The following is a 15,008-nucleotide window of genomic DNA, read 5'->3' as shown; positions in this document are numbered from 1 at the left end:
TTTTTGCCTTAATCTGTATATATATATATATATATATATATATATATATACAGATTAAGGCAAAAAAATATATAGCAATAAAGCATGATAAAGCATGGTAAAGCATATATATATATATATATATATATATATATATATATATATATATATATATATATATATATATATATATATATATATATATATATATATATACATACATTTATACACACACATATATATATATATATATACATATATATATATATATATATATATATATATATATATATATATACATATATACATATATATATATATATATATATAATATATAATATATATATATATATATATATATATATATATATATATAAATGTTCCCTTATATTGGTTGAACTAGATGAACTGTTTCTCTTTTTTTAGCCAGACTAACTATGTAAGTATGTGAGAAAAAAATAAAATAAATAAAAATAAAGTGAAAAAAAAAAGATTTTAAAACATTTTCCGTTTTTTTTTGTGTTTAAATAATTAAAAAGAACCCCAGCGGGGATCAAATACCATCATAAAAAAAAGCTCTATGTGTGTAAAAAAAAATAAAAAAAAAGATCTAAATTTAATTTGGGTAGAGTAGAACAATTGCCAGTTAAATTAGCGCAGTGTTGAATAGCAAAAAAAAAAAAAAATGGTCATAAAGGGTTAAAACCTTCCGAAGCTCAAGTGGTTAACGAGGTGAAATTCTGCTGACTTCCATCATCCAATCACGTGCAAGCAAAAATGCTTTTGTTTTATTTTCCTTGCACGTCACTGGGTATTCTTTGAAAAGTGAAATTTCACCACAATTACCTAGCTCTGGGGAAAAAATGTAATGCAATTTCCTTTGCAAAAGCCTAAATCAACACCAGTCTCCATTGAGAAGATTCTTCCTTTCTTCTGGTCTCAATGACATGACTGGAGATAAAGAAAAAACTTACCGGTTGGTACATAGACAGCATAAAAAAATAAAAATAAAAAAAAAATAAAACTTGACAAACTTGACAAAAGTTCTGGCTCTTTACCCACTTTTCTAATTAAGTCGCTTCCAACTGGAGACACTTCCCGTCTGCACTGAAATATGTCAATGCCAAATCCAACCGAACCGAAACCAATGAATCAACCGATCAACCAAAGATAGTGCCAACGTGGCCTACACTGGAGATATACATTCCTTTTCTTTAGATGATAATTGCTAATATTAATTTACACTTTATTTGATTATAGAGTAAAACATTTTTTTATGTACTGTAAGCCAAACGTTAAATTTTTTTTGTTGGAACACCTTACCATATACCGATACAATTGTTTCAGCTCTTTCTTTCTTGTAATAAATTACGTTCCATCTGTTTCTCTCACATCTGTATCTTCCAGATGCCTCTATGGTTATTTTTTCTTTGCGAAAAACAAAACTCTTGTAAAATAATAAGGTGTTATCTTTGAAAAACATAGCCTCGTCTTTAAAATTGGAATCCCAACCATGACATCGGAGAATCAACGTGTCACCTTCGTAAACGTAATTAGCTTGCAAAATCAGCCAGTCTGGAAAGAAAAAGATATAAAAAATATAATACTCTAATTAATGTACGTTTTTTTTTTTTTTTTTTCTTCCTCCTTCCTTTCAGAAGGATTTTATTGAGATTTTGAGGAAACCATAAAAAAAAAAAGAAAAAAAACATTAAATGAATGGAGGCATGAGCTTACCACGAGGTATCGTAGAAGGAAAATGGAGTAACAAACTGGGAAAATGTAATTACAAATTCAACAAATTGGTGGACAATTGTGGGGTAACCAGGCCCCTCTTATACCTTATACAAAAGTAAAAGAATCCCAATTCTGGTTTTTCTTCTGTAGCCTTATGCCCCGTACACACGATCGGACTTTCTGACAACAAGTCCGTGGAATTTTGTTTTTCGAAAGGTTGTTGGCTCCAACTTGCATCTTGCATACGCACGATCACACAAATGTTGGCCAACAATTGCGAACGTAGTGACGTACAAGACGTTCGGTGAGCCGATAAAAAGGAAGTTCAATGGTCACGCGCCACCCTTTGGGCTCCTTCTGCTAATGTTGTGTTTGGTGAGCATTGATTCCGAAGCATGCGTGGACTTTTGTGCGACGGACCTGTGTACGCACGATCGGAACATCCGACAAAAAAAAAAAATTGTTGGCGGAAAATTTGAGAACCTGCTAGCCAACATTTGTTGACGTTATTTTGTTACGACGGGACTACGTTCAGGCTAGTAGCCAATAACTTTGGTGTAGGAATTTGATTTGAGCATGCGTGGCACTTTGTCTGATTGGAATTCTCTACACATGATCGGAGTATGTCCGATCAGAGCATTTTGTCGGAAAATATTTCCGGCAAGTTGGAAAATTTGGTCCGACGGATATTCCGACGGAAACAGTCCGATGCATAGCACACACAGTCGGATTATCCGACAAAATGCTCCGATCGGACACATTCCGTCGGAATCTCCGATCGTGTGTACAAGGGCTTACACTTGTGGCCTTTGGGAAGAATTCCCCCCCTTACAGATAGCTTAAAAGATCAATGGCATCAGTGGGAACTTATCTGAGAGGCAGATATTGCTCAAGGAACCATAGCAAACTCAGGCGGAGTTGGTGGAAAATTTGAGAATCTGCTAGCCAACATTTGTTGACGTTATTTCGTTACGACGGGACTACGTTCAGGCTAGTAGCCAATAGCTTTGGTGTAGGAATTTGATCTGAGCATGCGTGGCACTTTGTCCATTCGGAATTCTCTACACATGATCGGAGTATGTCCGATCGGATCATGTTGTCGGAAAATTTTACCGACAAATTGGAAAACTTGGTCCGACGGATATTCCGACGGAAACAGTCCGATGGAGACCACACACAGTCGGATTATCCGACAACACGGTCCAATAGGAAACATTCCGTCGGAATCTCCGACCGTGTGTACAAGGGCTCACAGTAAAGAACCTTCTACGTAGTTTAAGGTTAAACTTCTTTTCTTATTATTTTAATGAGTTTCCACGAGTCTTGTTAAACTCCCTTCTGGAAAAAAATGTAATCCCTATTATGAATTCTTTCCTAGATACACATGATATAATCGGATACAAGTATTTATCGGTAAAGGTGATCCAGGAAAAGAAAATTAAATCATGCTTTATTGCTATTTTTCTTTTTGTGCCTTAATCTGGATCAACTGCTTGTATAGGATTGTGTATATGGAGTTTTTTTGTGTGTCTTTTTTTTCAACCAGATTAACAATGTAACTATAAATTTGAATCTTCTGAAATAACTTCCGAAAATACGAATGGATTCGGAAAACACTTCATATACAAAATACATTCTGAAAATTAATCATTCTAACATAATAAATACAATGAAACAAAAATGACTTAACAAATGAATCTGAAACAAAAACAAAGGTTTTCGTCTTGCACATCTCTCCGGGTTTAATTAGGTCTTAAGAAAAAAAAAAAAAAACTTGACTTTTGTAGCACTTGTTATTTCCTTAAAATAAAAAAGCGAACGTAAGAGGGTCACTCTTCCCTTCATCAAACATCAAATACAGCGGTACCTTGGTTAGCGAGTGATGCAGTTAACGAGCGTTTTGAAAGACGAGCAACTTTTTTTTTAAATCCTGACCAAAACAAGCAGAATTCAAGCTAATGGGGTGTGCAGTACCACATTTGGTCAGGGGTGCGGGGGGGGGGGGGCGCCTGTAACACTCAGAAATATTTGGAAACACTCGGAAATACTCCGTTCCTGAGTGTTTCCAAGCCTTTCAGAGGGTTTACGAGTTCAGCCGAGCTGTCCCTGAGTATTTCTGAGGATCTCCGGCACCCCCCACCCACCTCTGGCCACATGTGGTATTGCATACAATAGAAGTCAATGCAGAATGAATTATCTTTGTTTCCATTGACTTCTATGGGGGAAACTCACTTTCACATGCGATATGCTTTGGATTACAAGCATTCTCCTGGAACGGATTATGCTCGCAATCCAAGGTTCCACTGTACAATGGATCTAACCATGGCCATTAAAATGGACCTTCCAATAAAAGAAGGAATTCCTATTTATGAATTAATGATAATTTATAACAATAAATTTATGTAACTTTATCATTTATATGAAAAAAAAATATTAAATTATATATGTCCAACACATTAACCTTATATACTGCATAATCATTTTATTTTATTATTATAAGGTATAATAATAAATGGATGGACACGTCCCATTATAATAGACCTTGCGATTTCTTAGCCCTTGTAAACACGGTAGGAGAATCCGTCGGAATGTGTCCTATCGGACCGTGTTGTCGGATATTGCGACTGTGTGTGGTCTGCATCAGACTGATTCCGTCGGAATATCCGTCGGACCCAATTTTCCAACTTGTTGGAAATATTTTCCGACCAACTGGTCTGATAGGACATACTCCGATCATGTGTAGAGAATTTTGATCGGACCAAGTGCCACGCATGCTCAGATCAAATTCCGACATCAAAGCTATTGTCTACTAGCCTGAATGTAGTCCCATCGTAATGAAATTACGTCATCACGTTTTGAATGATCGGATTTTTCGACAACTTAGCCCAACCGTGTGTATGCAACAGTTTCGGACAAGATCCGACTTACAAGATCCGACGGATTTGGTTGTCGAAATCTCCGACTGTGTATACAAGGGCTTAAGGAGCATCTTGGGCTCAATCAAGGGGAAATTTAGACTGCCCAATGTTTCTTGCATCCATGTTACCCCCCCCCCCCCCCCCAGAGGGATAATTGTCATTAAATTGATACCAGCAGAGCAAATTATTATTTATTTATTTTTTTTATCAAATTATTTTATTCCATTTTGATCTTTAAATATGTTTCACTCACCATTACTGATGTCCAGGCGAACGTGGTCACTTTCGCCGCTCTCGCCATATGTGCACTGGTAAGAGCCTCCATCGTTCATCTCAGCATAACCTATTCTCCTTACTTGCCCGGTACTACGTTGCTTCCAACCGTCTTTGTACCAATAATACATCTGATTATTCTGCCCAGTTGTCTCCACGTTACATATGAGAGCTATGGATTCTTTCCTGAAGATCTTATTCCAGTTGGGATCCAAAGTCACCACTGGCCGGTCTACGGCCTCTAAATGTCATTGTGAAAGGAATGAGCATAGAAACATTAATTTCATAGATAAATACAACAGTCTTAGTTTGTTTTTTCCCACAATATTTTTTACACTTCATCCCGTTTGGGATAATAATATCAATGTTTCTCAACCGGGGGGGGAACCAAAGCATCACAGGGTACTATCTGAAGTTTTCGGGGTTGCCTACTTTGTCCAGTATTTTTGCCCATTACAATGCATTTCCATGGTGAGGCTACGGAAGACTCTGATGTGGGAAAGTGGGGGGGGAGGGCGGCTGAGGACTCTGATGTGAAAGGAGGGAGAGGACTGAGGACTCTGATGTGAAAGGAGGGAGAGGACTGAGGACTCTGATGTGAAAGGAAGGAGAGGACTAGTCTTGGTCGGTCGGTTCACCCGCAGCCCCTCCCGGTCAGTCGGTCGGTCACCAGCCCCGCACTTATCTAAGTCGCGGGGGCAATGATTCCTGCGGTCGGTGGCTTCCCCTGCGTCTCTTCCTCCTCAGCAACACGGGGGGCTTCCACCATGCTTCCCCCACCCGACACCAGTGGGGGCTAGTGGTATGTTTTTTTTGGGGTGGGCAGTAAACAATCCACTCACAGCCACCCCCCCCAGGTCAGTTCACCCGCAGCCCCCCCCAGTCTTGGTCAGTTGGTTCACCCGCAGCCTCTCCCGGTCAGTCGGTCGGTCACCAGCCACACACTTATGTAACTCGCGGGGTCAATGATCCCTGCGTTCCGCGACTACCCTTGCGCCTCCTCCTCCTCAGCAACACGGGGGCTTCCACCATGCATCTCCTCCCCCCCCGCACCAGTGGGGGCTGGTCGTATGTTTTTTTGGGGGTGGGCAGTAAACAATCCTCTCACAGCCACCCCCCCAGGTCAGTTCACCTGCAGCCCCCCCTAGTCTTGGTCAGTTGGTTCACCCTCCCGGTCAGCCGGTCAGTCACCAGCCCCACACTTACCCAATAAAAGTCGCTGGGAAATGCTTCTTGTGTTTCGGTGGCTTCCTCTGCATCTCCTCCTCCTCGGCATCATGATGGCTTCCGCCATGTATCTACTCCCTCCTCCTCCTCCTAAGCGGCCAATAGGATTGCTTCTCCTCTTGGCCAATCGGGTGATGGCTTCCTGATTGGCTGGGAGGAGAATCAGGAAGACGATAGCGAATATTAATTTGCTATTGTCACACAGCTGGGTGGGCTCGGGGCACAGAGCCCGCCCTTTTTTGAAGCCAGTTAGAGCCTCAACCCCCGTTGGAATCCAGTCCGGCACTCTGCATGTAGATTAGGGGCATGGACTAGGGGGTAGCGCCCCTGCGTCCCGTATGGGTGGCCAGCCACAGCAGCCTGAATAAAAAAATAAAAAAACGGACAGATTGCAGTACCAAAACAAGAGATGTTGGTGCAGCAATCTCCCCAGCTGTGCTATTGTGTTCTTAAAGTTTGGACTCCCCTTACCAGAACACACTGATCGGCGCTAGCAGCCTTTGTCTGCAAGCACTGATCTTTGTTGGACTTTTAAACAAGTTGGACTTACACACGACCCTTTTTCCTAATGGCTGTCCAGCCATCACATGACCCAGCTCTCTCCGAGCCTGTCTGCATGGAAACATAAGCAGGAGGAGCTCCCAGTCACATGTTCAAAATGTAAAAAAAAAAAAAAAATTAACAGCTTCTTGAATCTAGAGTCAAAATAAATAATTAACCGCTCCCCAACCAGCGCACACCGATATACGTCGGCAGAATGGCACTGGTGGGCGAATGGGCATACAAGTACGTCCCCTTTAAGATCGGTGCTGCAGGCGTGCCCGCCGCAGTCTCCATGACTGCAACCAGGGGTCCCACAGTCTCCGTGACCACAGGTCCCGCAAAGTCGGTGTTCCGCCGGTGGCCAGCGATTGTGGCACAGAGCGGCAGAACTGTTCTGCCTAGTGACAGGACAGAGATCACTGCTCCCTTTCATCAGGAGCAGTGATCAGTGATCGCTGTCATGTCCGTGGAAGCCCCTCCCCCCACCACAGTTAGAATCACTCCCTAGGACTCACTTAACTCCATCAACCGCCCCCTAGTGTTAACTCCTTCACTGCCAGTGTCACTTACATCATTTAATCAGTGCATTTTTATAGCACTGATCGATGTATAAAAGACAATGGTTTCAAAATAGTGTCAAAAGTGTCCGATGTGTCCGCCGTAATGTTGCAGCCCCGATAAAAATCGCAGATCGCCATCATTACTAATAAAAAAATCAAAATAAAAATGCCATAAAACTTCCCCTATTTTGTAGTCGCTAAAAATTTTGCGCAAACCAATTAATATACGCTTATTGCGATTATTTTTTACCAAAAAAATTTAGACAAATACATATCGACCTAAACTGAGGGAAAAAAAACATTTCTTTTATATACTTTTGGGGATATTTATTATAGCAAAAAGTAAAAAAAATTATTTATTTTCAAAATTGTCGCTCTTTTTTTTTTCTTTATAGCGCAAAAAATAAAAACCGCAGGGGTGATCAAATACCACCAAAAGAAAGCTCTATTTGTGGGAAAAAAAGGACGCCAATTTTGTTTGGGTGCAGTGTCGCACGACCGCGCGATTGGCAATTAAAGTGACGCAGTGCCGAAATCGCAAAAAAGGGCTTTGGTCTTGAAGGGGGTAAATCCTTCCAAGGCTGAAGTGGTTAATATTATATTTTTTTTAAATTGCCATACAAATATATATTTGAAATCTAATCTTTATTATTTTTTTTGGCAATAACATGGTTCGGGCGGATTTCTGCCAAGTCACAGGCCCTCCAGCCTGTGTCTTAGAATAAGAGGGAGGTGAAGCCTCCATTAAGCTACATGTCAGATCCCGCCCTCCATTGTGTTTTGCTGGTTAGTGGGCGTGGAGGAGGAGAGAGGGATTGGGTTGTCATTTACCACTGTGTAGACCCCCACATGTGTGACTCTGTAGTCACATGGGCTGCTCAGATGTGATAGGGGAGGGAATGCTCAGCATGGAAACTCACTGAATACTACTGAATGAGCATGTGCAGAGCTGCCAACACCGCTCTGCAAAATCCCCTAACTGAATTGGGGACATGGACAGAAAGAGGGCGATAGAGAGCAACAGGATCAATTTTTCTTTTTTTTTTGCACAATACAGAAAACAAATCTCATAGTGACTGAGTGAGCATGAACAGCGTGTAATGCATCATTTTTTGGTACACTGTTTCCCTGAAAATAAGACCTAGCGTGATTGTCGGTGATGGCGCCAATATAAGCCCTGCCCCCCCCCCCAAATAAGCCCTACCCTGTTTCCCCCAAAAATAAGCCCTACCCAGAAAATAAGACCTACAAGGACTTTAACTAGGGCTTATTTGGGGGGTAGGGCTTATATTGCAGCCATCACCGACAATCACGCTAGGTCTTATTTTCGGGGAAACAGGGTAGGTTTTTTTTATGATGTGGGTTTGGTGGCACTTGAAACCAGTAGAGGAAAGAGAACATTTGATTTTGCTACATTCACACAGAATGACTACCAGCAATTTGACTGGATGAACAGCTAGTTAATAGAAAAGAAAGGCAATAGAACAATCATAATCTGCAATTTGTACTACTATACTATATAATTACATTAAAACGCAATGTAAAAAAAAAAAAAAAGATAACATGTTTACTTACTGGTGCGATGGGCGAAAAGTGCTGAAATGTAACAAGGAAATAATAAAATTAATCGGTATTGATAAATTTTTTGTTAATTGCTTACAGACAGGTTTAACACTGACCATACACCAGGCAAAACACTGACAAAAAAAATGTGGTCGTTTTCGTTTTTTTTTTTTTTTTTCATCTTTTTCTCTTTGAATAAATTCGTAAATTCGAAAAAAATTCTAAAATAAGAAAGAAAATCCGAAAATTCAAAAGAAGGAAAATCCGAAAATGTAAAAAAAAAATCCGAAAATTAGAAAATCAGAAAATTAGAAAATCAGAAAATTTGAAAATCAGAAAATTTGAAAATCAGAAAATTTGAAAATCCGAAAATAATAACGAACTAACTAACAATAACGAACTACTAAATTACAGGTATTGGAATTTCCTTTTTCGAATTTGGCTGTTAGGCAACGTAAGGAATACAAATTTATCTGAAGTTACGAATTATCCGAAATAACGAATAATAATTAAACACCTTTAACCCATTCCCGCCGAGCGTACGCTGAGCGGCCTCGGGTTTCGGGGGGTCATACCAAGGTGATGCCCGCAGCTGCAGGCATCATCCCGGTACCGTTTTTTTTAGAGCGGGCGATCGGCTTTCCAGGGATAACAACCGATGCGGGCTAAAAGCCACTTGATTGTTATCCCGGAGGAGCAGGAGGGGACAACCCCCCCTCCTTCCTCCTCACGCCGCTCTGACCGTGCCTCCCGTCCCACCGGGAGACCAGATCCTTGGTCCGCCACTTCTGGTGTCTAGAGACAAACTGGCACAAAGCCGGAAAAGGCTTCGTTCCAGTCTCCTGAATGGAAACACGGAAGCGACGTCACTTCCTGTTTACTCGGCTGCCAATGGCCCCAGATTTTAAAAAAAAATACAGTTTCAGAATCGCCGTTTTTTGGCAATCTGAATACTTTGAAGTGCAAAGGAGGGATTGAAGGTCTTTTAGACCCCCCCGATCCCTCCATAAAGAGGACCTGTCACCACCTATTACTGTTACAAGGGATGTTTATATTCCTTGTGACAGCAATAAAATAAATAATAATAAATACAAATAATAATAAAATAAATAAAATATATATATTTTTTAAACACAATTTAATAATATAAAAATAAATAAAATAAATAAGAAAATTCTTTTTTTTTAAAGGACCCCTGTCCCCGCGAACTCTCTCAGAAAAGAAAACGCATACGGAAGTCGCGCCCGCATATGTAAACGGTGTTCAAATCACACATGTGAGGTATTGCCGCGGTCATCAGAGTGAGAGCAATAATTCTAGCACTAGACCTTCTCTGTAACTCTAACCTGGTAACCGGGGAAAAAAAATGTAAGCGTCACCTAAGGAGATTTTTAGGTACCGTAGTTTGTCGCCATTCCACGAGTGCGTGCAAATATAAAGCGTGACATATTTGGTATCTATTTACTCGGCGTAACATCATCTTTCACATTATAAGAAAAAATTGGGCTAACTTTACTGCTTTGTTTTTTTAAAATTAATGAAAGTGTCCCTTTTCCCAAAAAGTTGCGTTTAAAACACTGCTGCGCAAATAACGATTGGCATAAAATATTGCAACAATCGCCATTTTATTCTCTAGATTCTCTGCTAAAATATATCTATATATAATGTTTGGGGGTTCTAAGGAATTTTCTAGCAAAAAATACGGATTTTAACTTGTAAACACCAAATATCAGAAATAGACTAAGCCCTTGTACACACGGTCGGAGAATCTTTCGGAATGAGTCTTATCGGACCGTGTCGTCAGATAATCTGACTGTGTGTGGTATGCATCGGACTGATTCCGTCCAAATCTCCATCCGACCCAATTTTCCAACATGTTGGAAATATTTCCCGACCAACTGGGCCGGTCGGACGTAATCCGATCATGTGTAGAGCATTTTCATCGGACCAAGTGCCACGCATGCTCAGATCAAATTCCTACATCAAAGCTATTGGCTACCAGCCTGAATGTAGTCCCATCGTAACGAAATAACGTCATCACGTTCTGAATGATCGGATTTTTCGCCAACTTGGCCCGACCGTGTGTATGCAACAGTTTCGGACACAATCTGCCGGACTAAATCCGACGGGCAAAATCCGACGGATTTGGTTGGCAAAATCTCCGACCGTGTGTACGTGGGCTTAGTCGTCATGAAAGGGATCATTTAATAGTTGGTAATAATTATTATTAGTTAGTTAGTTAGTTATTATTTCAGATTTTCACATTTTCAGGTTTTCTCATTTTTGGATTTTCATTCTTATGTTCCGATTTTCGTTTTCTTTAGAATTTTTCGGATTTTAGCTCTTATTTTCAGACTTTCAAATTTTCTGAGATTTTCAAATTTTTTAATTTCCATTTTTCCGAATTTTTGATTTTTTGATTTTTCAAATTTTAGAAATTTTTCAAATTTTTCGAATTTCGGAAAAAAATTGTCAAAAGGGGTTTCATTAATTGAATATTTTTGAATGAACAAATTTGTCAAATTTTGTCGAAAAATGAAAGCGTTTTAGACATTAATGGCTGTGTGTTGAGTTATTTTGAGGGTGACAGCAAATTTACACTGTTATACAAGCTGTACACTCACTACTTTACATTGTAGAAAAGTGTCATTTCTTCAGTGTTGTCACATGAAAAGAGAGAAGAAAAGATTTACAAAAATTGTGAGGGGTGTATTTACTTTTGTGAGATACTGTAGGTAAAGATGTAATTTTATAATTGTATTTTATTTTTAATCTTATAATTAATTATATATTAAATATATATATATATTATAATATTATTAAATATTCTACTCTGCATAATTCTTGGGAACTGGGGGAAGACGGAGGGGTAAATACACTTACTAGATGAGATGTACAAGATACAACAAATATCAAAAATGAAAATCAGCAAATATTTATGAATGTTCATCATACTTGAATTATTGACAACGGCTTCTGCAAAACGGACCGGACCCAGGACAGTCAGTAGATGACCTGAGATATAAGCCCTGGGATATTATTATACATTTACAGTGCTTTGTAAAAGTATTCACCCCCCTCTTGGCTTTCTACCTATTTTGTTACATTACAGACTTTAGTTCAATGTTTTTTTTTTATCTGAATTCTATGTGATGGATCAGAACACAATAGTCTAAGTTGGTGAAGTAAGATTAGAAAAATATATAACTAAAACGAATTTTCAGAAATTAAAAACTGATATTTGGCATGTGCGTATGTATTCACCCCCCTTTGTTATGAAGCTCATAAAAAGCTCTGGTGCCACCAATTACCTTCAGAAGTCACATAATTGGTGAAATGATGTCCACCTGTGTGCAATCTAAGTGTCACATGATCTGTCATTACATAGACATACCTTTTTGAAAGGCCCCAGAGGCCATGGTTTTACTGAGGCTGGCAACCCTGAAGGGGCCCCCTAGTGGCACAGGGCCCTTGGGCAGTGCCCAAGGGGCCGAATGGTCAGTCCGCCCCTGGATATATACCGTCACACACTATTATTGTTATAGCATATATAGCTCTGACATATACTGCAGAGCTGTACAGAGAACACTGAGCCAGTCACATCAGTCTCTGTACCAGAGGAGCTTACACTCTAATGCCCCCCTCCTCCACAGCCACACTATTATTATTATACATTTATATAAAGTAGATCTGACATATGCCACTGTGCTTTACAGAGAGCACTGAGCCATTCACTAGAGGAGCTTACACTCCAATGTACCCCCACAGTCACATCAGTCTCTGTACCAGAGGAGCTTACACTCTAATTCCCCCCCCCCCCCACAGTCACATCAGTCTCTGTACCATAGGAGCTTACACTCTAATGCCCCCCCCCCCCCACAGTCACATCAGTCTCTGTACCAGAGGAGCTTAGACTCTAATGTCCCCCCACAGTCAGTCACATCAGTCTCTGTACCAGAGGAGCTTAGACTCTAATGTCCCCCCACAGTCAGTCACATCAGCCTCTGTACCAGAAGAGCTTACACTGTAATGTCCCCTCCCCCAAAGTCAGTCACATCAGTCTCTGTACCAGAGGAGCATACACTCTAATGACCCCCCCCCCCCCACAGTCAGTCACATCAGCCTCTGTACCAGAGGAGCTTACACTCTAATTTCCCCGACAGTCAGTCACATCAGCCTCTGTACCAGAGGAGCTTACACTCTAATGTCCCCCCCCCCCCCCTCACAGTCACATCAGACTCTGTACCAGAGGAGCTTACACTCTAATGCCCCCCCCCCCCCACAGACACATCAGTCTCTGTACCAGAGGAGCTTACACTCTAATGCCCCCCCCCCACAGTCACATCAGTCTCTGTACCAGAGGAGCTTACACTCTAATGCCCCCCCCCCCCACAGTCACATCAGTCTCTGTACCAGAGGAGCTTACACTCTAATGTCCCCCCCCACAGTCACATCAGTCTCTGTACCAGAGGAGCTTACACTCTAATGTCCCCCCCCCCACAGTCACATCAGTCTCTGTACCAGAGGAGCTTACACTCTAATGTCCCCCCCCTCCACAGTCACATCAGTCTCTGTATCAGAGGAGCTTACACTCTAATGCCCCCCCCCCCACAGTCACATCAGCCTCTGTACCAGAGGAGCTTACACTCTAATGTCCCCCCCCCACAGTCACATCAGTCTCTGTACCAGAGGAGCTTACACTCTAATGTCCCCCCCCCACAGTCACATCAGTCTCTGTACCAGAGGAGCTTACACTCTAATGTCCCCCGCAGTCACACACACTAAAATTAGTTAGGCAAGTCAATGCTGTTTAAAAATTGCTGGGTTGCTATCAGTTCAGCACTTATCTCAGCACTAGTCAGTTGATATCAATTAATCAGCTATAAATTACAAAAAAAGAAAATGAAAATCTCATACTCACGGAGGATTAGAATGAACCTGATGACCGCCATGGTGCATGTATACAATGTACTGAGTGTGTTGTTTTCGTACATCTGGGGAGAAGTTCACACTTTACTTCCTCTTATTTCATGAACCGTGAATGGAGGAGCTCTGCACGTGTATGGTTGTTGCAGCTGAAGGAGCAGATGTGTTTTTAAGTCAAATTCTCTACACTTCCCTGTCTGGTAAGCCATAACTCTAAAAGCAGTGCCTCTCAACTCCAGTCCTCAAGGCGCCCCGACGGGTCATGTTTTCAGGCCTACCATTATTTTTGCACAGGTGATTTGATCCGTTTTCCCTGCCTTAGTAATAACCACGGCTGTTTCATCAGAGTGGTTTACAAACTAAATAGCCCCTTCCATCAATCTCAATCCTGAAACATGAGGAGGAAGCTACCAGCACTGCGTGGCCAACATGGAGAACATATGGGCAGTAGGGGGAATCAGCACTGCGCGTAGTGATTAGGGTGTGCCCAGGCACACCTTGTTCACCCCCTGTGAATGCCTACGATCCTACCATTTAAAGGACAGCTTCCCTTTCAAGTAAATGGTCCTTTATGGATCCCCTGCTTTTCCCATTAAGGATCCTCATCTAAGCCTGTATTTACCTATCCATAATCTCTTGTGGGAGGGGTGGTGGAATCCAGTTCATTAAAGTGATATTGAACCCTCAGTGTTTTATCCTCTAATCCTTGATTTTGTTCCAGCTTAAGCTAGTGCCATGACCACTGCCCGGCCAAAAACGTAAATTTATTTTATTGGGATTTTATATGATAGACCAACGCAAAATGGCACATAATTGTGAAGTGGAAGGAAAATGATAAATGGTTTTAATTTTTTTTTTTTTTACAAATAAATCTGTGAAAAGTGTGGGTGGGGGGGGCATTTGTATTCAGCCCCCTTTACTCCGATACCCCCTAACTAAAATCTAGTGGAACCAATTGCCTTCAGAAATCACCTAATTATTAAATAGAGTCCACCTGTGTGTAATTTAATCTCAGTATAAATACAGCTGTTCTGTGAATCCCTCAGAGGCTTGTTAGAAAACTTTAGTAAACAAACATCATCATGAAGGCCAAGGAACACACCGGACAGGTCAGGGATACATTTGTGGAGAAGTATAAAGCAGGGTTAGGTTATAAAAAAATAATATCCCAAGCTTTGAACATCTCACGGAGCTCTGTTCAATTCATCATCAGAAAATGAAAAGAGTATGGCACAACTGCAAACCTACCAAGACATGGCCGCCCACCTAAACTGACCGGCCC

General features: G+C 40.9%; 1 protein-coding gene across 1 annotated transcript in view; it reads right to left on the bottom strand.

The window, feature by feature from the left end:
- Positions 1-13,902, bottom strand: part of LOC143942670 (Fc receptor-like protein 3) — a 51,242-nt gene extending 37,340 nt beyond the window's left edge. Inside the window, exons 1-4 of the mRNA XM_077464049.1 lie at positions 13,722-13,902; positions 8,813-8,833; positions 4,888-5,148; positions 1,303-1,554 (exon numbers count right to left, since the gene is read on the bottom strand). Coding sequence (XP_077320175.1) covers positions 1,303-1,554; positions 4,888-5,148; positions 8,813-8,833; positions 13,722-13,794 — 607 coding nt within the window. The 5' untranslated portion in view covers positions 13,795-13,902. The remainder of the gene's footprint in view (positions 1-1,302; positions 1,555-4,887; positions 5,149-8,812; positions 8,834-13,721) is intronic.
- Between the last annotated feature and the right edge of the window lie 1,106 nt (positions 13,903-15,008).

The sequence above is a fragment of the Lithobates pipiens genome, unplaced genomic scaffold (assembly GCF_037356315.1).
Source record: "Lithobates pipiens isolate NorthernLeopardFrog02 unplaced genomic scaffold, aLitPip1_a1.2 Scaffold_30, whole genome shotgun sequence".
Taxonomy (NCBI): Eukaryota; Metazoa; Chordata; class Amphibia; order Anura; family Ranidae; genus Lithobates; species Lithobates pipiens.
The sequence above is the reverse complement of the archived record's forward strand: the minus strand, read 5'-3'. Positions and strand labels throughout refer to the sequence as shown.